The 24,051-nt window shown below is 39.3% G+C and overlaps 1 protein-coding gene across 5 annotated transcripts; it reads right to left on the reverse strand.

The window, feature by feature from the left end:
* Positions 1-519: 519 nt before the first annotated feature.
* On the reverse strand, positions 520-21,179 carry SLC35B3 (solute carrier family 35 member B3). 5 transcript variants are annotated; one of them, XM_044926844.1, is made up of 11 exons: positions 21,051-21,179; positions 16,511-16,804; positions 13,677-13,798; positions 9,756-9,910; positions 8,410-8,517; positions 7,037-7,134; positions 4,420-4,512; positions 3,893-4,004; positions 2,787-2,856; positions 1,935-2,011; positions 520-1,235 (listed from the first exon to the last, which is right to left on the reverse strand). In XM_044926844.1, the coding sequence occupies exons 1-11, from the start codon at positions 21,138-21,140 to the stop codon at positions 1,213-1,215; spliced, it is 1,242 nt and encodes a 413-aa protein (XP_044782779.1). In that variant the 5' UTR covers positions 21,141-21,179; the 3' UTR covers positions 520-1,212. The 5 variants fall into 5 exon arrangements, with proteins under 5 accessions (XP_044782779.1, XP_044782781.1, XP_006060597.2 ...); XM_044926846.1 differs by lacking the exon at positions 1,935-2,011 and adding an exon at positions 18,520-18,648 and having other exon boundaries at positions 21,051-21,159; XM_006060535.3 differs by lacking the exon at positions 1,935-2,011.
* Positions 21,180-24,051: the final 2,872 nt, after the last annotated feature.

A 24,051-nucleotide genomic window follows, 5' to 3' on the forward strand; every position in this document is an offset into this window, starting at 1 on the left:
TGCAAATCTGCTAAATCTACTTGTGCTCTTAAATTTACCTCATCTTCAAGCTGCCAAATTAAATTTCACTTTAAGAGAAACTATGATAATTTTATTATTATTTAAGAAAACAACTATTTTCCCTTTGGGATTCCCTGGTGGCTGAGTGGTAAAGAAACCTGCCAATGCAGGAGACATAGGTTTGAACCCTGGGTCAGGAAGATCCCCTGGAGCAGGAAATGGCAACCCACTCCAGTACCCTTGCCTGGAGAATCTCATGGACAGTGAAGCTGGGAGGCTACACTCCACAGGGTTGCAAAAGAGTTGGACATGACGTAAGAGACTAAACAACAACATCATTTTCCCTTCATTTTAAAGCTTCACATCATGAAGCTTCCTAGCACCTTTGATGACTAGTAGGAAATGTGTCTTGTGATATATACACTTATAGGGCAGGATGACAACTCTTCCCGTATATTCCGCGGAAAAATTAAAGCACATTTTATGTATACTTTTAAATGATCAGAGAAAAGCCTAAGGTTTAAAGTTAAAGTATACTTTACTTTCCCTCTTCATAACAAAATCCAACCTTTATTTCCCCTCTTCATAAAAAAATTTCATCAAACACATTCTTTAAAAAAAAAAAAAATCACAGAATAATTTTTATTTATAATGAAGTTATTCTCTCTGGACTTTAAATCATCAGTTCACTCTTACAACAGAGATTCAATTTAAATAAGACCACCACAATGGAATGGAACGAGGACAGCAGTCTGTTTTTACGTATCAATCTCTCTGATACGTCGTAATGATACACTCAGTCCTGCACCATGGTCCATCTCCAGCGAAGTTCTCAACAGACTGCAAGCATTCAGAGTCCTTCATGTTGACGTGTCAGTCCAAGGTGTGCCGGGCGAGGCCCTCTTGATTGCTCTGGAGGTTAGACAAACAGCGTTCTGAAGAAAGGCCGACCTCATACGTAATCCATCCACAAATGGATAGCATGCCTTCAGAGCCCTTGGTTTTTATAAGTCCCTTTGGAAAGTTAATTGACTGATGAATTAATTCTATTTTACAAATAGAATTTTACAAAACAAACCACTGCCTACACAGTTTGTGCCAACGTCCTTGACTTCCTTAGGTCCACCACTTTGTTTATCAGATCATATGGTGATGGCAGTCTTATTTTATCCATATTTTTGCTGTAAACATTGAGAAATATACCAAGGACAACTAAGAAACCAGACCACACATACCTAAGAGAAAGAAATAAGGAAAAAAAAGATTAACGTCAGAGTAACAATTTATCATTAACCATAGAGTTTGATGGATTTCACAAAAATTCTTCAATATTTTGCTACTGGATGCCTAAAATAATCTAAAATAGCACTAAAATAGTATTTATTTTATTTTACAAATAATATTTAGGTCATAGTAGATGGAAGTCTGTATTTTTAATGTTTAGTATGTATGTCAGAAAAGTATTTTACAGAATTTTAAATATAGTGCACTTAAATTTTGAGGATAATAGTAAATTCAAAGTCCAACATCTACCAGAAGTCTCATAAGTATGTTTAAAGCACTGGATACATAAATCTGTCAGGGAATTTGACACAGCGACCAACTAGTTACCCCAGAGCGAGTAGAATATACCCAGACAGACGGGCGCATCCTGAGAAAGCGGAACAGGCGTGGGCAGCACAGTGAGCGCCTGCCCCACCAGAAGGAGAGGCGCTGACAGAGAACCAGCCCCACAGCCGCCCCTGCCGTCAGCTGGGCGCGGTTCCAGACTAACCCCTCCACCCAGAGGACACTAACATCTGCGGAGGCTAAAGTCGTTTATATAAAATGGCAAAGTATTTGCATATATGCACAGCCTTGTGTGTACTGTAAATCATCTCTAAATTATTATAAGACCTGACACGATGAATCTGCCATGCAAGTTCAAACTGCACCTTTTTCAACTTTCTGGAATTTCTTTTTTCTTGAATATTTTTGCCCTGCCGTTGGCTGAGCCTGCAGATGCAGATACCTGTGGATACAGAAGACCGACTGTACAGGGATGGTAATTTATTGTGTGGTTACCTTTACGCTTGTACCCCTAACACTTCGAGGTTTGAAAAGCACAGGCCCACTTATACGTGGTTTTTTAGAAAATAAATACACAGTCGGTCCTCTGTGTGCATATGTGGAATCTGGATGCAAAGGGCTGACTGAAAGGGACTTCAGCATCCTTGGATTTCAGTCTTTCGTGTCCTGGACTGGTACTCTGTGGATTCTGAGGGATGACTATACAATGACCATGTCTAAGTCTGAATCTTCTCAATTACCAACCAGTATAAGTTTAAATGATGCTCATTTCAAATACATAATAGACAGTAAAGAAAACAGTCAGTGTTTCTACCAGAAGCCAGAAATTGATAAAACCATTAGGGCACAATTTACAGAATATTTCTCTACCTCAAATCCTTTGTAGGAAAAGGCAGCAAATAACCTTAAGAACCATCTATGCAGATATTTATAATTTATATATCTACCAGGGCAAGGGGAATCCCTTAATCTCACCACATCATTCACATTCATTTATACGAGAAACAGGGTCACAAGTGCATTGGGACTGGTTAGGCAATTTAAGTGTACAAAATGATTTCTTCAAAATAATTACATACATTTCTGAAACAGCAGAAGACACATCCATAAATGTGGGTCAAGATGAAAAGGTTTCTTTACAAAGAAATTAAGGCTGTTTAAGAAGAAATGTGAAAGTACCTAAGGTAGAGAGACTTGTTGAATTGAGAAGTACTTACTGGAATGTGAATGGTTTGGCAAAGAATATAAATGAAAGAACAATGGTCATTGCTTTTCTCCCTGTTGTCACTGTAGGGAGAAAAAGGTTGGTTTTAGAATGTGCCTACTATCTTGGTAATACTTTAGAAATCATCTATTTGACAAATCTTTACAGAGCCTACTGTGCACCAAGATCTACATGAGGTGTCAAGGAAACAAATTAAAAAAACAACAACAGAAAGTCACTGCTCCTGCAACCATGGAGTCCACAATTGAGCAGGGTTACAGACATTAAATAATAAGGCTAAATTTTACAGTACAACTGTAGTAAGTACTTGATGGAGGCCATGTTGCTATGGAGCTTCACCATCTTTTAGAGAGACAGTCTGGCAAGAAACATTTTTCCAAGGAAGATAGGATTAGGTAGAACGGTGGATATTCTTTGAAAGTGACGATCTATAGGACATCCTAACACTCTAACGGTGGGCACAGCCGGATAAAACCATGAACATCTTTCCTGTCCTCTGTTCACTGTCCTTCAGGGGTTATGGCCAGAAACCCTCCTCCCCGGTCCCACCCAGGGGGGGACAGGAACTCCGCACGCGGCTCCAGGACACCTTCCTCCACTGGACTGTGTGCTGCTCAGCTCTTTCTCTTACTGGTCCTCCATTCCCAGACTCTACGTTCAAAGCACGAATCAATGAATACCAGAACTATTTTGGAAACACATGTCAGAGCCTGACTCCCCAAATCTCTTTTTCCTTCTACCTTAGTAAAAGGATCCCATTTTTTAACCAAGACACCTGCCCAGCCTCTCCTACAGTTGCTGTGGTCATGGAACTGGGTTTAGTCAACCAAGTGTCAATTCCAGTGTCAGCAGAAGTGCTGTCTCTAGGAGTGTGATTTCTAGGGAGTTTACAGAAAGAGATGGGATGTGTTTTTCAAGTTCTCTCCACCTTCCTGCCTGGAAGGAGGATGAAGATGGCAGAGCAGAGAGACAGAGGGACTGGATTCCCAAGGAGCTGGAGCCACCACGCCAGCTTGGGCGGCACGGGGCATATGGTTAAAAGGACAGGTCTGGAGTCACATGCTTATTACATAATCTAATTAAGTACGTCATTCTTACCTGTTACAGCAAGAAGTGCACCAAAAATTTTAATCAAAGCCAGAACAAAAGAGATTCCAAAATACCCAGTGAGGGAAAAAAGGAAAGCATAACCATAGGTCCGAATTGGATCCTGTAACATATAAAAAAGCCTTTTCTAACGAAAAATGCAAAACAAACTCTGAGGTATTATAAATGAAATAAAATTACAGATTTTAATCAGCTTCTTGAGCAATAATAAGCCATTCAACAATGCAGTCAAGCAAAGATTCTTATTTAGTTCTGATTTAATGGAAAAATAATAATGAAATTAAAAATCCCTAACTTATACATTATGGATAGTTTAAAAATTAACTTATAGAAAAGAACAAAGATAAAATAAATTTAAATATAAATCATTTCATTTCTAATTTCTGATCTATATATATTGTATTAAAGGAGTCATCAAGCTAAATGAAATACAGTCTTTTTGAACAAGGAGAATCAGAAATACAGAGGAAACTATTTAATGGAAGATGTTTATTTTAAAAAATGTGATTAGTGTTTACCTTTGAACAAAATGTTACTGCAGGGCCTAATCCACTAGTGCATGTCAATCCCAATAAAATGTACACAAAACCGATTGAATACGAATACAAAACCTAGAGAAGAGAAAAATAAAGTGGAAAAAAGTGCTATTTAACCAAAGGTGGAAATGAATAGTTATCAATATGTGGCTCAATTAATTTATTCAATTAAATGTATAGAAGAAACCATTTTAAAAGTAACATCATTGTTTCGATATGGCCTAATTTTCTGGAAATGATGGTTGATCCTGTTTATAAGTTTTAGGTACAACATAACCTGTACAACAGAGAAGGCAATGGCACCCCAATCCAGAGCCTGGTAGGCTGCAGTCCATGGGGTTGCTAAGAGTCAGACACGACTGAGTGACTTCACTTTCACTTTTCACTTTCATGCATTGGAGAAGGAAATGGCAACTCACTCCAGTGTTCTTGCCTGGAGAATCCCAGGGACAGAGGAGCCTAGTGGGCTGCTGTCTATGGGGTCCCACAGAGTTGGACACTACTGAAGCGACTTAGCAGCAGCAGCAGCAACTTGTATAACAGAACTCAGGAGTTCTAATCCTTTCATATATGACTACCTAATTATTCATTTTTTGCTTAGCTTAATTACTGAATTCAAACCAGATTTTAGTGTTGGGATCCTAAAAACATACACAAGACAAAGATACTCTGAAAACTACATATTAGATATGAAAAACCCAAACATTAAGCTTGTAAAGACTATTAAAATATAATGAAAATAAGCAGTATATGGCATATTTATTACTTTCTCAATTTTCCTACCAATCTTTCTATCCTGGTTTATTATACTGCTTATAAGCAGAATCAGCATTATTGTCAAACTTCAAAACCTGCTATGTGTCAGGTACTGTGCTAATGATGCTCTATATAGATTAATCCTTTTTATTTCTCACAACCAGCTGAAGAGACAGGCACGCTTTTTTTTCCAGGCTATATATATATATTTTCTTAACCTTTTAATTTTGCATTGGGGTATAGCCGATTAACAAACAGCGTGACAGCTTCAGGTGAGCACTGAAGGGACGTGGCCATATGTACACAGGCATCCACTCCGCCCTCACCCAGGCTGCCACAGAGCACTGAGCGGAGTTCTCTGCGCTGTCCAGGAGGTGAGTCAGGCACTCCTGACCATCATTTCCTACCAGCGTGTGGATGGGAAAACTAAAACTTAAGAGATGGTAAGTCATCTTCCCGAAAGAGGAGAGCTAGTACAGGAGGATATAAACCGAGGCTACCTCGGATCACAGTGCACGTTGTAACCACCGTACTGCACTAACTTTCGTTACCCCCAGTCCCTTAATTCTCGGCTCTTTCCCTTATCTAGGAAGACCGGTGATGATCAAGAAAACTCCTGACCAAGATTAAGGTTCCTGTGTTCTCAGAGACTCTGCACAGATGCCCCACCCTGCTCCCAAGGTAACCAGCCCTACATACCCTTAACGCAGTGAGCTCTGTCTGTCTAGCAAGGTGGTCGGCTGTAAAACTAACGCAAACACACACATGACGTATTTACTGCACACAAATACCAACCAGTTAGAAGGCACATGGGAAGAAAAGATAATATTTGCAGTAATAAGGGCAAAAAGATGAAACACCTAACAATAACTTCAATTAAAAAAATAACTGGATTTATACAAAGAAAATTGTATAAAGTCTAAGGGACATTTAAAGGAAACACTTGAATAAAAGGAAAGTCATACCTCATTCTTGGACTGAAAGAATCAAGTGTATAGATGCCATTCTCCCTAAATTAATTTATAATTCAATGCCATAACAATCACAATACCAACGGGATTTCTAGTTTATCTGGGGATATGGACACCCAAGAGTAACTACTGGTAGTAAAATTCTGAAAAACAAAAGGAATGACAGTGGCTAGTCCTAACAGATAGTAAACGTCTGGGGATAAAGCTGCTGTCGTACGGTTCCGGAGCAGAAATAAACTGGAAAGGACAAAATTCTAAACTTTGCATCAGAACATGAGAGGATGGAAGAAGATATTTAAAATAAAAGTTGGAAAAGTGAACTATTCAATGAGTGATACTAGGGCAAGTGGATAGTCATATGGAAGAAAATTTTTAGAAAGCTTTGGCTGGATCAAAGATTTCATAAATAAGGAGATTATAAAACTAGGAGGCAACTGGCATAAAATTCTTAAGATTTGAGAGTTGGAAAAGCCCTTTTCAATAATAATGCACAGCCATAAGCCATGAAGCAAAAGATAAGCTAAACTACATGCAAATTACAAACTGCTAGATGGAAGATAATACCAGATACAAAGAGAGAATAAAAATGATGCAACAGAGAAAATTTTTTAACATGCCCCAAACTCCTTGAATCAGAGAGGAAAAAAATGATCAAATGCTTATCATATGGTATAAGTGGTGGTAATGGTATTTTACTTTTTACCTTTGTATGACACTTGAATGTGCTACTTTTATGAAAATAGTGATGATAAACCAGTTTAAAAATGCAATGCAAAAATGCAAGTCTTCAGTACTATAATTATGTCATAAAAATAAGGACATCATCATTTTTGAGTCTGTCTGATGTGATGAAAAAGCAAGAGAGCATTTACCATTTCTGAATTAGAAGCATTATGCAGCTTCATAACTTTCTCTTGGACATTCCCAATGACAGCATCTGCACACAGGGCCAGCGAAATGAGGACCACACCTTCAAGAAGGCATAAGAGAAAAACAACCTCCTCATTCAAATGTATGAACAGTAATCAAGACATCAGAAATTTAATTGGGCTAAAAACACAGCAGACCTTAAATTACACTTGCTCAGTAGAATACTTTTATCCACATCCAGTTGTAACAGGCATGGAGATATTATTTAAGAAAACAAAACTAATCCTAATAAATTGCATTAATGCCATCACCTTATTGTGTTTAATAATCACATCAAATAATAGTTTTATGTTTAAAGTACTTATTTTTAATAGGACTTGAGATCATTATTTTGAACAGTTATCCTGGATTTTATATGTGAAGTAGTTGACATACACATTTTTGTTTTAAAAGGCTCTTTTGGAAAGGCTCATAACACATAGAAATGAAGTCAGGCTGCTTAAGAACTTTGGTGACTAGGTTACAAGTCTGAAAGAAACACTGTACTAAACAAACATGGTGAGAAGTTAGAGCCGCTGACACCGCCTCTTCTCCTCGTCGTCATCACCCACACCCCACGGGCAGGTGCTTTCACATCCCTTCCTCCAGCATCTCACTTCTACGCTCCCACCACCTTCGTGTGAGGCGAGCTGTTATCTCTTTTTTATGTGAACCATTCCTGCCCCTGGTGGCTCAGACGGTATAAAGAGCCTGTCTGCAATGCAGGAGACACAGGTTTGATCCCAGGGTTGGGAAGATCTCCTGGAGGAGGAAATGGCAATCCACTTCAGTATTCTTCCCTGAGCTATTGCATGGATGGAGGAGCCTGGTGGGCTATAATCCATGGGGTTGCAAGAGAGTCAGACACGACTTAGCAACTAAGCATGCACACGCCTCTAAAATGACTTTTCCCCTCAGTCTCCAAATATAATCTTCCTTTTGTGGTGCTGACACAATGAAGCTAAACAGTGAAAAGTAAGTGTGCACGTTTCTTTTTTCTCTCTTAAGAAAACAACCATCACTACTGTGGCTCTGTAACTTGTGTGTATGGCTCCGGCTCAGTGCTTTCAAGGCTGACCTCCCAAGTGCTAGAAAACAGGAGATTCTCACCAGGCAAACAGCCTCCTGGCATGCCCAAGTACAAGAGTACTGAAGACAATGCTTATGTTTCAGAGTTGTGACCCTTTTACTACATCTTATATGAGAGTCCAGAAACTTTATGCTAGATATGAGAACACAGATGTCACACCATCATGTAAAACCCTAATGAAACTGTAAAAATTCTTACTCTGAACTGAAACGCTGACAAAATCCAAGAAGACAAATAATTCCTTACCTGTCAGGTTGAAATTTGGCGCAACCGTGCTGTCGGCTAGGGTAAACCATATCAGGCCAAGGCTCATACATAAGGCAGCAGACACGTCTGCAACATTATAACGCTTTCCTGTGTATAACAAAGGGTAAGTCAACCTCATTATGCAATCACCCACTCAGCACAGGGTTGGATCTATGTGTCTAACAAGCTCAGCAGGGATTGCTTTTTATATACAATGTCAGAAATGATCAAGAACATTTTAATCAAGGCATGGGATGGTCACAGAAGGGTTTCTGAAAATTATCCTGTGAGCACCAAAATGTCCTTTAAATTAGACACGAAATCCTCCTTTCATCTGCTATGATAGTGATTAAATCAGAACCTTTAAAAGGTTTGTGGAATTAGTGCCCCTTTTATTTTATAACATAAGCCTACGAACTCTCTTACAGTTTGTAAGTTTACAAAATAACCAGAGTAGTTATTCAGGCTATATGTAAGTTTGCAAATACCACAGTCAGATAACTTCTAAATTGGTGAGGTTTAACTTATTTCAGTACATCTACATTTAAATAAGGAAATTACACAGTGTAACTTTTTAGAAGGGTTGTAATGGAATATTCTTATACAGGTTAAGTCATTTACAAAGTTAAATGTGATTTTTTAATAGGAATTGAGATCATTATTTTTTCCTATGTGAACAGTTATCCTGAAATTATACGTTTCAGTTGACATACATATTTTCATTTTAAAAGGCTCTTTTGGGAAGGCTTATAATACATAAAATGAAGTCAGGGCTGTATGAGAAATCTAGTGTTATCCAAACAGGAATATTCCTCATGACAGTCATAGGAACTTGCTCCATGGCTACAATGCTTCCTCTTTTACTCCTGCTTTCATAGGCCTGTAACTTAGCTGGGGCTCAGTAGAGTGGGTTAAGAATACTTATGCTCAGCTTAAGCTTTACTTCATCATGAGGATTATCCATTCGTACAACAGAGGTAGAGAGTGGAGCCCTGGAGAGTAGGAAAATCAAAGAGTTGAAAACAGAGCTTTCTGGGTACTTCTGAGCTAAGCTTTCAATATGTGAGTACGGCCTTTCGGCAATGTAGTAGACTCCAGGCAAAAAGAATAAAACAAAATACTATTCTGATTTTCCCCAAGTTCAAAGATTTCAGATCCTGAGGTATATCAGCGAAGTATCAGTGTTTTTATAATATCTTATTTATATTAGATTATCACTCAGAATTGTTACAATACCTAGAATGTTCATTAAAGATGTGAATCGGAGTTGAATGTTTTTCCTAATGCTAGATGTCACAGCATATCCTGTTAGCTTCAAACAGTATGAAAACATATCATTACTATACCTTGAATAAAAACTCCTCCTAGCATAACAGGAATCAATTTGCAGCACTTGAAGATGACTTGGGTAGGATAATTCAGGTAGCCCAAGGAAGTGTTTGATAACCCCATAGTACCCACAGTTAGAAAAGCTATTATCATGTAGGTTTTTCCTGGTATTCTGTAAAAGACAATTTTCAAAATCTTCATTTTGGGACCCAATTATACTACTGTAAGAGAATGTGCTTACAATGTGTAAATTCCTAATTACTCTTCTAATTTCTGTTTAATACTTCTAGAAATATTGGTAAAATATTACTATTCTTAAAGGTATAGCACTGCTTACTTGTTTAAGAGAATGCTGGTAAAAATAACAGTTTACCCTTATTTAATGGACTGTAAGTGAGGACTCTCAACTGTGTGAAAAAGTAGTACATTAGACAGTTACTTAGATTCTTACTAAAAGTATAAATGTTTGTTACATTTAAGGTTTTTTTTAACAGTAGTTACAGTTACATACAAAAACCATCTTGCCTAAATGCAGAAAATAAGAATTGATTTTTAAGAAATATTGGTTTCTAAAATGGTAAAAAAGCACCTTGCTGTTGCTCAGTCACTAAGCTGTATCCAAGTCTTTTGCGACCCCATAGACTGTAGCCCACCAGGATCCTCAGTCCATGGGATTCTCCAGGCAAGAATACTGGAGTGATTGCCATTTCCCTCTCCAGGGGATCTTCCCGACCCTGGGATCCCACCTGGGTCGCCTGCACTGCAGGCAGATTCTTTACCGTCTCAGCCACCAGGGCAACCTTAGTTAACTTTCAGCTCCTTTTAACTCCTAACTGCTGTTCTGTTTCCTGATGTTTCCATCTAGCATTAGGAAAAATGTATCTGTCCATTCTGCTTGAATAATCAGAGCAGAATTTCTCTAGGAAGTCCATGGTGGTTTAAAACCGTAGATGATTTTTTATTACCATAATGTCTTATGCCTTATCTCTAATGCTATTCATTCTATAAATTGTTAAAACAACCAACTTTCAGATGAGGAATCCGACTCTCTCATGATCCCAGATGTTCTACTCTGGGTTCTAACTGGACTTCCTAAAGGAGATTCTTAATATGGCACCTTCAGAATTTTGAGCTATTCTTGGGAGCATATGCTTACTTTGAAGAGATACTCAATGGTCTAAAATAATAACCTTGTACATTCACATAATTCTATTATGTTGCAGTTTTAGATTTATGTTGCAGATTTAGATCTAGTTTTCATTTTGGGATTTGGGCTCATGTTTAAATCAAGACAACCAAATTAGACATTTTTTTTTACATGGCTATGCATAAGGCAAAATAATTTACTAGAAAAGTTCAATTAAAATGTATCATTTCCAAATCAATTTTGAGACCTTTGCTTATATTTAATTATGAACACAGTGGTCAATATTCAGAACCCACGAGGAAATAACTGGGCATGCCCATATGCATCAGTGGACACAGACGCTGGTTTCTACACTGTCCGTGGGGTTTAACCCTCAGTGGCGGTTACCAGTGAAGGAGGCACAGCACGACTTCTCCAGATGACAGCAGTCAGAAGGGGCAAATCTCCTCACTCATAAATTGCAAACAGTGGCCAGAAAATTCAAGTCAGAAGAATCACAAGATTAGAAAAGCAGTGCAGTAAAGGAGAAGGAAAACCAGCCTGAAACTCAGGAAACCTAAATTCAAAAGGTTCCAGCATGGGGCATGAGCTCATGGAAATCCCAGCTCTCCTCCAGGTCTGCTTTCTCACTGGTGAAATGAGGCTAGATTTCACCATCTTGCCTCTAGGACTCTCAGCTCTTTCTACTTGAATACCCCAACTACTTACTACTTTAGATATGATAGGGAAGCTGTAACTTTGAAACGTCCTTTGAAAAGCAATTTGACAGATCTCCTTTACTGAAAACTCTCACAGAGTAATTAACACCAAAGCTACAAGGTCATCTTCGCTGAAATAACAAGGCGTATACCTAGGGTATGCTCGACTGTGACAGGCGACACCGCACATCGCCCTATTTCATCCTCAACATGAAACAATGTAAGAAACTTCCCTGAGCAACTGACAGAACTAATGGGGGGCTCGAATCCACATTTTCTAACTCCAAATTCTGTACTCTTATAAGTTCATGGATATTCATATAAATACAGGAAGGGAGAAACAACTAAGCAAAGAATTCACCTAATTAGAGGTCTAAAGAGCAGTGCCACTTAAATAAATTCAGAGATAGATACATATACTTGGAAATAAATTCAGAAATATGCGATTGGGCATGTTTTCACTGTAATACATCTTTAAAGATCTTTTTTTTTTTTCTAAAAAGGGTTTTGATGTGCCTTGAAATGCAAAGTTTTCAATTCATAATTACATTTCATTATAGGCCTATAAATTCTTCTACCTAATTTCTTCACCTGTGTTTACATCAAACACAAACGACTTGATCTTTAAATATGTTATGGGCATGTGATTTGAAGGCTGGGAAAAACATGACTGATGGCTCACTCTCCATCTTTTGGTAGCTGAGAAGGAGCTGTATCTTTTTAAAATTTACCACTTAGGAGGATGCGTCATCTCGTGTTTTTTTCATCTAATAAATACAGCATTGTGATTTTTTACTTTAAAGCAATCAGTGGTCCAGCAGTTTGCAATACATAATAACTCATCAAGCTTCCACGTATATTAGTCTTGACAGATGCATTTACTTACTTTCTATTCTATCTCCTATGGCTGAGCTAAGTCTTGTGGAGTTTCAGAGCATGAAAATAATAAAGATGATCTTGGAATCAAACATTTTTAAAATTGCTGCCATAATAATTTATTGGCAATATAGAGGTTGAGAAGTAAAATTAGACCAATGATACTGATGTTGCTCATTTAAATATTTAAAATTTTATAGTTATCTTCATACAAACATCAAAAACACTTATTTAAGAAAAAAGTAGCTATGAGAATTTTTTATTTTTACTTAAAGATTAAACATGTATATCAATGAAGACAATGTCAACACTGCTATCTCCTTGGTACACTTAAACTATCCAATATATGCATGAAATACTCACATTTTAGGGTCTGACATGACGGGATAACCACATCTAAACTTACCCAGAAAATGTTATATTCAAATTCCCCACCCCCTTCTGATATAAGAGACGAGGTTTTCACTGCATATTGTTCAATATGCCAGGAAAAATATTTCAAGATATTACTCAAACCTAGCTGGTCATTAATTTAAAAGATACTAGCATATAAACTCTTAAGTTTTGATGGGAAGGAATATTATGAAATTTCTCTAATGTCCATGAATATAATCCCTACAATAATCATTACAAATGTGATAAGTGGAACATACCCCACAAAACAAAGCATTAACTATCCATTTCAAAAAACCAGTATAAAAATAGGTACTGACACTTCACATCAAGGCCACTCTTAGGTAGTGTTGAACTTTCAGTAATCACACCTATTTCCATTATAAGAACATATATGTACATCTGAATACATTCTGTTTTAAGAAAATCTATTTTATTATTAAGTCTAAACAACATTTTGTTTTTGGCTGCACTGTGTGGCTTGTGGGATTTCAGTTCCCTGACCAGGGATTGCACCAGGGCCCCTGCAGTTAAGTGCAGAGTCCTGACCACTGGACCATCAGGAAATTCCTTCAACAACTTTTTGGTAACGTTACACTTCAGGGGATATTACTTTTTTCAACATATAATGGAAATATCAAATTAACTATTTTTAATACGTTGACAACACTGATGAAAATTCTTGGGTATTAAATGTTTTATTAACGTAAAACATATTTCACATATAACATACTCCAGGAGCCCAAAATAATAAAACAAAAAAATTAACTACTAGTCATGTACTTAACTGCCAAAAAAAAATTAAAAACAAGCAATCCACATACCTCCTCCTTTTGTCCTGAATTAGCTGAAGTTCTATGAGGCCAAATATGGAGTAAAATGCAAACTGCACTAAAGTAAGATACCAGCCATAGGGCTTAAAACCCTCCACTGAAAATATTAATTCCTGTCAAGAGATACATGAACACTGTTAAGTTCAGCGGCGGACCAATCTCCTCACAATGAATTCACGTAAGCACAGCATTTTAATAGAAACCAAGCTTCACCCCTCAAAACAGCAAAATGAACCAAAAAACATCCAAACGTAAGGCTTCTGAGAGGTAAAACTGGAGAAGCTCTGCTAAGTCACTTCAGTTGTGTCCCACTCTGTGCAACCCCACAGACGGCAGCCCACCAGGCTCCCCTGTCCTGAGATTCTCCAGGCAAGAACACTGGAGTGGGTTGCCATTTCCTTCTCCAAGCTCAGAGATGTGATGGCAGACATCAAGCACAACAGGAGAGGGGGAGGAAGAACTAGGAAGTAACCCCATCACCTGCTTTTCTCTTTTTTTTTAAAAGACCAAAATTAAGAGAGTTGCCCAAAACAATGAGGGAGGCAGCTGACCGAAGAACTCCTGTACTTTTAAAAAGGCAAGTCTCATTAGAAGTCAACTACCTCAAGCCTGTTTTCCTGTATTAACACAGTCATTCAACTCACTGATTAATGGTTTTTTTTTAGAAATCCTGTGCCATGGATTACATAAAAACTTTCCCTTATAGGAGAATGGTTACTCTTCCTAAACATAATGTTATATCATGAAAAAAATTTGTTAATTGTTAATAAGCCATTCTTAATCTCATTAAGAAGTAGTCTAATAAAGTTATCTGGCTTAACTGAATAAATCATCTACCACATATATAAATATTATATAAATTGCATAATATATAGTATAAACAATATATATTTCAGCTATACTTTAAATAAATTTTAAAAACATGAAATTGATGGATAAATTCATGTTCAAAGAAAAACTAAAAATAGGCTCTAAAAAGATCCTGAACTGATTTTGTCCATTTAGGATTCTGTGCAATTTGTCAAATTTAGATTTCATGTTTAAGTAAGTCTGTGAGTTATTTAGTAGGAGTTATTTGGTTTATAAAAACATAAAAAATTTCTTTATTAGTATCCTGACACTAGGTAAATATTTCATTTTCTATACTGCTAAATTTAATACAAAACCCCATTTTCTTTAAACTATTTTAATACGGAGTTTTATGTAAGAGTTAGTAGCAATGTCAGTTCTCACAAAAGTAATGTTACAATTTAATCAGTTTATCTAATTTTAAAAGAAACTTTGAACATACTAGTTTTTAGTTAAAATCCCTGATCATTTATCAAATAGAAAAAAATTTAACGAAATTTGTAAATTTCTAATTCATTTTCCATTACAATGGCTAACTCTGCTCCCAAGCTATTTGGTAACAATGGTATTTCAAAGGAGAAAAAAATGCTTCTCAACAAGAAATTCCAACATCTGATAAAAGTTACTATTTTGTGTTGTTCTTCATTGTTATACCTGAATTTTTATATCATCTTCTAGTAGAAAAATCAGTTACCAATATAAACATTAAGATTTTAAAATTCATGTTGTTTTACACTAAGACACCCTATATAGCACTTTTAGAAGCAAAGGAATAGTCACAATTCTATTTTCTATTTTTAAACTTACTTTTATATTTTATTTCTATAAGATAAAGGAAAAGCAAAGAATAATTTTTAAGATCACTCTGATTATAAAGAATATCTGAAATATTATCTACATTTAAGAAAACGCCATCACTTTCCTTTTCTTGAATTATAAAGATTTCTCATGTTAGGGAATTGCAAAGAAAAAGCAAGTTAATAAAGGCTTAAAATACCCACTAATGAACTGATGATTGAGAATATGTCTGCTGTTTACACTAGTCTGGACTGTCATCCATCCAACTCATGTCTTTGAAGGTCAGGACTTTGCTGGTCAGATGTATACACTATCCCATAAAACAACACAAATATAAGACAAATTGTGGCAATGCTAGACATTTTTTGCTGAGGCAAAAATCACAGAAAAATAAGGTTCTGGCAAAGTTGGCTTCCCTTGTAACTCAGCCAGTAAAGAGTCTGCCTGCAATGTAGGAGACTCGGGTGCGATTCCTGGGTAGGGAAGATGCCCTGGAGAAGCCGCTGGCAACCCACTCCAGTATTCTTGCTTGGAGAATCCCATGGACAGAGGAGCCTGGCGGGCTACAGTCTATGGGACTGCAAGAGTTGGACACGACTGAGCAGTAAGCACAAAGTTAGTTTACAAGGGGAAACCAACAAGGATGAGAGCACAACAGATGCTTAAAGAACGATTCAAACAGTATAGGACTAAAGACACCCTTGGAAAAATATTAAACATCCAGATATACTCTTGCAAAATGACCTCTTACTGACCTCCAGGAATTTAAAAATGAATGGGAATATGGCTTTTGTGCTGTTGTTCAATTTTATGTGAAAACTGTGTTCCAAAATACTAATCAATACTTGAATCATTTTCTTTTAAAAAACACATGGTTATACTTATTATACATTTTCCAAAACATAACACTTCATATTTTTTCATAATTTTAGTTTTTAAAAATTGTCTCCGGCTTCCCTTCCCCCATGTAAAATTCTTCACTCTAAAATTTGGATCCCTGTTTCCAGCCAATTTTATCTTAAGTAGCCCTTTTCTACTAGTATACTAAGAAACTCAAATTTGTGAATCAACTTGCTATCCTATGAAGGGAAGTCTCTTGAACAAAACTGTTGGTAGTGCCCATAATGAGCTCAACTATTACAAATAATTAACATATTATAAACAAATAATTTTTTTACCTGTAAATATCCATAAATTAGGTAAAATACAAAAACTCCAGCAACGCATATAAAAAACTGAGTCAGTTTGTTGAATCTGCTGAGATTTATGCCAAGCACGACAATGTCATCTATAGACTTGATGTGTGGTGACATTGCCTGGGTTTTGGATGGGACAGTGATAGAAATGTATTTCCTGGAGCTGTTGAACTTGAGATCCATTGTTCTTGTTTTGCCGCATTCAGTGCTACCAAAGTTATCTTTGTTGGTTTCCTCTCCTTTGTTCAGGCCTCCTTCTGCCTGCTGAGCCAAGTCCTACAGAAGGAAACAAACAATTCAAGCAAAACATTTAGACCATCAAGTAAAGTGCTATGCTCCAAATACTATCTCAGATCACATTTTGAAATTTATATAGGTAAGAGTCATTCTCTCTGGATTTTAATACATTAATTCTCTTCTTCAAGCTTCCAATCGACCAAAAAAGGTTTACTCTCCAAACAATTTACCTTCACCTGATAAAGACCAATACATCACTAAATATACACCATTCTTATCTCCACAGCAACACATCAAAAGCTAACCTTGTATTTATTTCAAAGAAGTAAAGAAATAAGGGTGCCTTTATTATGCTTTATTTGTAGTGAGGATATAATTTTTAAAGCCCAAAACAATATATGCAGAACGTCTTCAACATTAAAGTCAATCTCTAATTGTAGAAAAGAGTAAAGAACAGCCCAAACTCCTACAGCTGCTAAGCCAACTGTAAAATTTATTTGCTAATGACACTGTAAAATAAAGTCAAACTTATGTAAGTTATGTAAAAATCCAGATTTATCTGAGATTATAGAAAAGATACTATGCTTTAGCAACAGCATCTCGAGTTAAAAGGAAACGTTTTCTTCCTTTGGAAAACATTACTGTAATTTAAAAAGTCTTTGGTATAGTTGTTCAGTGGGTATAAAGCTTCAATTACACCAGTAACTCTGGTCCTAGACATCACCTGTTGCAGAGACCCTATAACACAGTACCTATGGTTAACTATGTGGGGCTGTGCACTCAATCATTTGTTAAGCGGGTAGACCTTATGTAAAGCATTCTTAATAGCAACACACACACAGACACACACACACTCACACCCAGGGGACACAAGGCACTGCTGGTGGGGATAGATATGTCTATTACCTTGCATATGGAGATGGGATCACAGGTGTATGCATATGCCCAAACTCATCCAATTCTAACTATTAAACATGTGTATTTCTTGTATGTATCAATTATACCCTAATAAAGGTGTTTAGAAAAAAGAAATAAAAAATAAAAAAGTTCTTTGGTTTGTAAAAAGTGAAAAAACATCACTTTTTGTTAGTTTGTGGAAAAAAAAAATATCATGAAAGCGCCACAGATGACTGTCAATTTCTCTTTGGATTAACAGAAACTGGAAAATAAATTCATGTAAAAGTTGACGAGAGAGTGTAGAAGTATGACAAAGAACAGAACGAACTCATTAAGAAAAAATTACTTTCCTACAAGAGACTGTTACAATCCCAGAGGGAACTACAACACAGACTCTACGTGAAGGAAGAGGATAATAGTAATTTTGACAGTGAATTATCCGAAAATCTTAAAAGAAAAAACAAAACAAACCCTCCCCCCCTCCTCCCCCCGTAATATGGAAGTTTAAAATGGCAATAATTAGTTACTTCTTCAGGATCCCTTTTAATCTGCTGAGTTAGAGATTAAGTAGGCCCCTCTCTGCAATTTAAACTTGGGGTAAAGGCTCTGAATACAACTTGTCACTAACAGTAATACACAGGCATCAAAGAATGTTTGTTGAACAAGCTACCTACCATGTTTCTAGACAGAAAAATGTGTACTTTTAAGAAAAATGTGTAATTTTAGAAAGTTTTTACTATATTTCCTTTCCGTGTTTCTTCTTTTACACATGTTCTTATTTCCCACACTTAAAGTCATCTTGTAGGATCCCCTTGAGATATGACTTTCATTATAAAGCATGCCTTAAAAGACCTTACCTAAATGTTGTGTTTGAATATAGAAGAAACAAAAAAGTTAGCAACTATTTTCCATACGTTTTGGCCTGGGTGTAGAGCACCATTCAAATAATCTGTTCTTGTGTAGGTTTTTAAACTTCCTCTCCCTTCCTGGAATTGAGAATGTAATGTTTTATTAAACAGAACATCACTGGTTTAGATTATGTGATTGATGGAGGAGGACAGAGCTCTGATCGCCAGTAACTGTGATCCTGACGGTCATATTCCTTCCATTTCAGGCATTAGTGACTGATATTAATCATTATTTGGAATAAAAAAAGTAGCATTTCCAGCACATATTGAAATTTAAAAATAAATGAATGGTGAAAACATTGATTTGAAATGATCTACTGAAATAAAATTGAATTTCTTAATCTACTCTTTCTTAACCTTTAGAAGAAAAGTCTCCCACTACAAAAATGTAGACTATGAGGAAAATATGCTACTATGATGTGAATAACCTAAAAAAGAAAACCCCGATTTTGTATTTTGCCACACTATGCTTTACAATTAAAAGAATCTTGCCATTTATAGCTAGATTAACTGGACTCTGGATATTAATCATGACCTGTGGGGTATAATTATAAAACAGAGAAAAACAAGATTCTGTGCTATTTCTTAGAACACACATCAATGCAAAAAGTTCAAGAAACTGTGTGCTCATTTTTAAAGGTTACTGTTTTTCAGATTGCTGGGAGAAATATCAATAACCTCAGATACGCAGATGACACCACCCTTATGGCAGAAGGTGAAGAGGAACTGAAGAGCCTCTTGATGAAAGTGAGAGAGGAGAGTGAAAAAGTTGAATAAAATTCAACATACAAAAAACTAAGATCATGGCATCCGGTCTCATCATTTCAAGGCAAATAGATGGGGAAACAATGGAAACAGTGAGAAGCTTTATTTTCTTGGGCTCCAAAATCACTGCAGATGGTGACTGCAGCCATGAAATTAAAAGATGCTTGCTTCTTGGAAAGAAAGCTGTGACCAACCTAGACAGCATATTAAAAAGCAGAGACATTACTTTGCCAACAAAGGTCCGTCTAGTCAAAGCTATGGTTTTTCCAGTAGTCATGTATGGATGTGAGAGTTGGACTATAAAGAAAGCTGAGCGCCAAAGAATTGATGCTTTTGAAGTGTGGTGTTGGAGAGTCCCTTAGACTGCAAGGAGATTCAACCAGTCAATCCTAAAGGAAATCAGTCCTGAATATTCATTGGAAGGACTGATGCTGAAGCTGAAGCTCCAATACTGTGGCCACCTGATGTGAAGAACTCACTCATTGGAAAAGACCCTGATGCTGGGAAAGATTAAAGGCAGGAAGAGAAGGGGGTGACAGAGAATGAGATGGTTGGATGGCATCACCGACTTGATGGACATGAGTCTGAGCAAGCTGAAGGAGTTGGTGATGGACAGGGAGGCCTGGTGTGCTACAGGCCATGGAGTCGCAAAGAGACACGACTGAGCAACTGAACTGACTGACTCTTTCTTCCCCAAAGGAGAAAACTAAAATTAGGATTGAACAGGTATATTAAGAAATTAAGTACAAATAAAAGTGTTAGTTGCTCAGTCCTCTTGGACTGCAGCCTGAGAGGTACCTCTGTCCATGGGATTCACTAGCCAAGAATATTGGAGTGGGTAGCCATTTCCTCCTCCAGGGGATTTTCCTGACCTAGGGATCGACCCTTTGTCGCCTGCAGTGCAACCGGATTCTTAACGCTGACCCACCTGGGAAGCCCTAAGTACAAATAACACCTATCTAAATTATTTTCAAAGGCTGTATCTCTCTTCCGAATCCCAAACTATGTCAATTAGAAAAACGTCCATCCAATAAACAGTTCTAGACGTCTGATATCTTACTGCAGAAGAAATGCATATGCTCAATACTTGAAAAAAAAAAAAGAACACCGAATCCTTTCTCCCAGAAAACAAAAAGGTGGTGGGAGAGAGTGAAACTGCAAAGCCTGGAGGAGTGTGCAGAGCTACGAGTGGAAGGTCAGGACACGAACTTGACACCCCGATGAGGACAATCACCTCGCACTGCAGGTGGACAGCAGAGTGCCACACAGTGCCCAGTTGAACGCAGAAGCGGGAAGTAGCTGTCAACTCTACACGCTGTCGCGGTAGGAGGCCAGGAGGTGGCTGACAGGGGTCCAGAGGCCCGGGGGAATAGCCTCGCAGACCAGACCCTCCCAGAGGTGGTCTCGGGCCTGCGGGGCCACACACCGGCCCGAGCGAGCTCTCGCCAGCCGGAGGGCACAAGGGGAGACCGTGCCAGCAGGTTTCCGTTAAGCCGGGCCCCGGCGCCCTGTCTCCCGACCTCGTCCCGCTCCCTCACGAGGACGCAGGTGGGCTGTGTCACGGTTCTCAGCGGGGAAGGGGAGGGCTGGGTCCCAAACACTGCGAAAGGCCCGGGTTTGGGGGGGGGCCCTGGGTCACCAGGAAGGGGGACCCCAGCCCAGGAGCCGCCGAGCCAGACGCAGCGTCTCCCCCTCCCCAGGTCCGTCGCCATCACCTCCTGCGTCTCCTCCTCGCCCACTCCGGCACTTGCCACCTCAGCCTCAGCCGCCGCCGCTGCCGCCGCCTCCTCGCCAGGCGCTCGCATCCCCGGCGTCCGCGCGCCACTTCCGCTTATGTGTCCGCCTGCGCGTGCGCAATCGCGAGGCCCCCCGCCCCCTCGCCAGCCCCGAGGCTCCGCCGGCAGGGGCGCGGCTACGTCTCGCGCATGCGCCCTCTGCCCCGGCGCTCGCTGGCCCAGCGCGGGTGTGGTCCAGAGATGCTGCTGCGAGTGCGCTGCTCTGCCCGTTAGATGTAGCGTCCCTGCGGCAAGTGACGGTCGGGTGGAGAGCTCTCCTCCTCCGAGCTGTGCTGCTAGTGTTTCTAGTTTTCGAGCCTCTGAGCCCGTGCAGCTCCTTTGGCTGCAGGGCGGGGGACTCTGGGCCCCGTGGGCGCCCGCGCAGGGGGCCTTGCCCTGGAATTTGAGAAGGAAGCCGACTGGAGAATGTTGAACCCCATACAGACACCCCAGGGGTTCCCTCTTACCTCTGCTCGATCCAAATGAGATGGGGTAAAGTCACAATACCTTTCTCTACTTCCATGTTCTACCTGCTTTCTGGGTGAACCCAAGTAATAGTTGGGTTGCCTCTGACGGAATAATTCAGCTTTTGGCTACAGCAACCCCGGTCCTTTTCGCGAAAATTAGTGTTGTTGTGACGGTGCCACTTACTGCTCAGAATGTGTAAATCCCACAGCTCTGCCAGCCCCCAAACGTTTACAGGAAATGGCAACCCGCTCCAGTGTTCTTGCCTGGAGAATCCCAGGGACGGGGGAGCCTGGTGGGCTGCCGTCTATGAGGTCGCACAGAGTCGGACTCGACTGAAGCGACTTAGCAGCAGCAGCAGGGCTGCAGGTGCAGTGATGATTGGTTTGGGGGTAACGCTAAAATGATAGAGATTACTGTACGGAAGGAACATTTTTGAGAGCATGCTTTAGATACCCAGGAAAGGAATGAATTGGGTTAATATATAGGTTGCAATCCAGTTGTGTGCAGCTTTCAGAACTTCACAGGCATTGTTCAAGGAGCAGCGTTTGAATTTTGTATAGGGCGGGCAGTGAAGGTTTATACTGAATGACAGAGGGCATCTCCTGTTGTAAGTGGTGGGTCTGCTAGGCATTTCCATTCAATACGTGTTAGGTTGAATTTTCCACAGTTTGGAAAATTCTTCAAGAGATGGGAATACCAGACCACCTGACCTGCCTCTTGAGAAACCTATATGCAGGTCAGGAAGCAACCGTTAGAATTGGACATGGAACAACAGACTGGTTCCAAATAGGAAAAGGCGTACGTCAAGGCTGTATATTGTCACCCTGCTTATTTAATTTATATGCAGAGTACATCATGAGAAACGCTGGACTGGAAGAAGCACAAACTGGAATCAAGATTGCCTGGAGAAATATCAATAACCTCAGCTATGCAGATGACACCACCCTTATGGCAGAAAGTGAAGAGGAACACAAAAGCCTCTTGATGAAAGTGAAAGAGGAAAGTGAAAAAGTTGGCTTAAAGCTCAACATTCAGAAAACAAAGATCATGGCATCCGGTCCCATCACTTCATGGGAAATAGATGGGGAAACAGTGGAAACAGTGTCAGGCTTAGTTTTTTGGGCTCCAAAATCACTGCAGATGGTGATTGCAGCCATGAAATTAAAAGACGCTTACTCCTTGGAAGGAAAGTTATGACCAACCTAGATAGCATATTCAGAAGCAGAGACATTACTTTGCTAACAAAGGTCCGTCTTGTCAAGGCTATGGTTTTTCCAGTAGTCATGTATGGATGTGAGAGTTGGACTGGGAAGAAAGCTGAGCACCGAAGGATTGATGCTTTTGAACTGTGGTGTTGGAGAAGACTCTTGAGCGCCCCTTGGACTGCAAGGAGATTCAACCAGTCCATCCTAAAGGAGATCGGTCCTGGGTGTTCATTGGAAGGACTGATGTTGAAGCTGAAACTCCAATACTTTGGCCACCTCATGTGAAGAGTTGACTCATTGGAAAAGACCCTGACGCTGGGAGGGATTGGGGGCAGGAGGAGAAGGGGACAACAGAGGATGAGATGGCTGGATGGCATCACCGACTCGATGGACATGAGTCTGAGTGAACTCCGGGAGTTGGTGACGGACAGGGAGGCCTGGCGTGCTGTGATTCATGGAGTATCAAAGAGTTCAGACACGACTGAACGACTGAACTGACCGACTGACTGAGGTCGAATTTTACAAATGTTCTCTGTGGCTTAGACAATTTAAATGTCTTCAAGAAGTAGTAAATGACAGGCTTGCAATGATGCCATTCTGTTACTTGGATAATGTGGATTTAAGTTTGTTGTTAGGCATGTATACGGCATGGGTCATGCACATAATCCTTAAATTAGAAATGTAAGCTCTCTGACCTCAAAGAGTTAGAGATACACAGGAAACGGTAAATGTTGGCATGAAACAATTTACAAGAGATGTCCTGAGTTACTGTCTACTTGTACCTGGACAATTGCAATAGTCTTCTAGCCTGTCTTTCTGCTTCCCCTTTATTTCTCTACATCCCAGTTCCCTTCAGCAGTGGAATGATCCTTTTAGAACCTGTGACAGAATATACTATTCCTGTGCTCAGAACCCATTTTACTCAGATTCAAATTCAAAAACTTTACCTTCCAAGTTCAAAAGTTCCTCCTAAGAAGAAAACTCGATCTGGATGAACCACATCCACAGCTGCTATTTAAAGCCCGTCTCACTCTGTCCAGCCACCCTGGGCAGCAGCCCTCAGGACTCACTGTTCCTTCTTCATGGACCACTGCCCTCCCAGCTACCCACGGAATGAGTGCCCTCATTTTCCAACGTAGCTACTCAAATGTACCTTGGTCTGAGTGTTCTTCCCTGACTGCTCCATCCAGGAGAGCTAACCGCCACCTGCCCCAACCACCCACACCCACACACACGCTCACACACTGTCCTTACTCAGCTTCAGGGGG

Source organism: Bubalus bubalis, chromosome 2 (genome assembly GCF_019923935.1).
Source record: "Bubalus bubalis isolate 160015118507 breed Murrah chromosome 2, NDDB_SH_1, whole genome shotgun sequence".
Taxonomy (NCBI): Eukaryota; Metazoa; Chordata; class Mammalia; order Artiodactyla; family Bovidae; genus Bubalus; species Bubalus bubalis.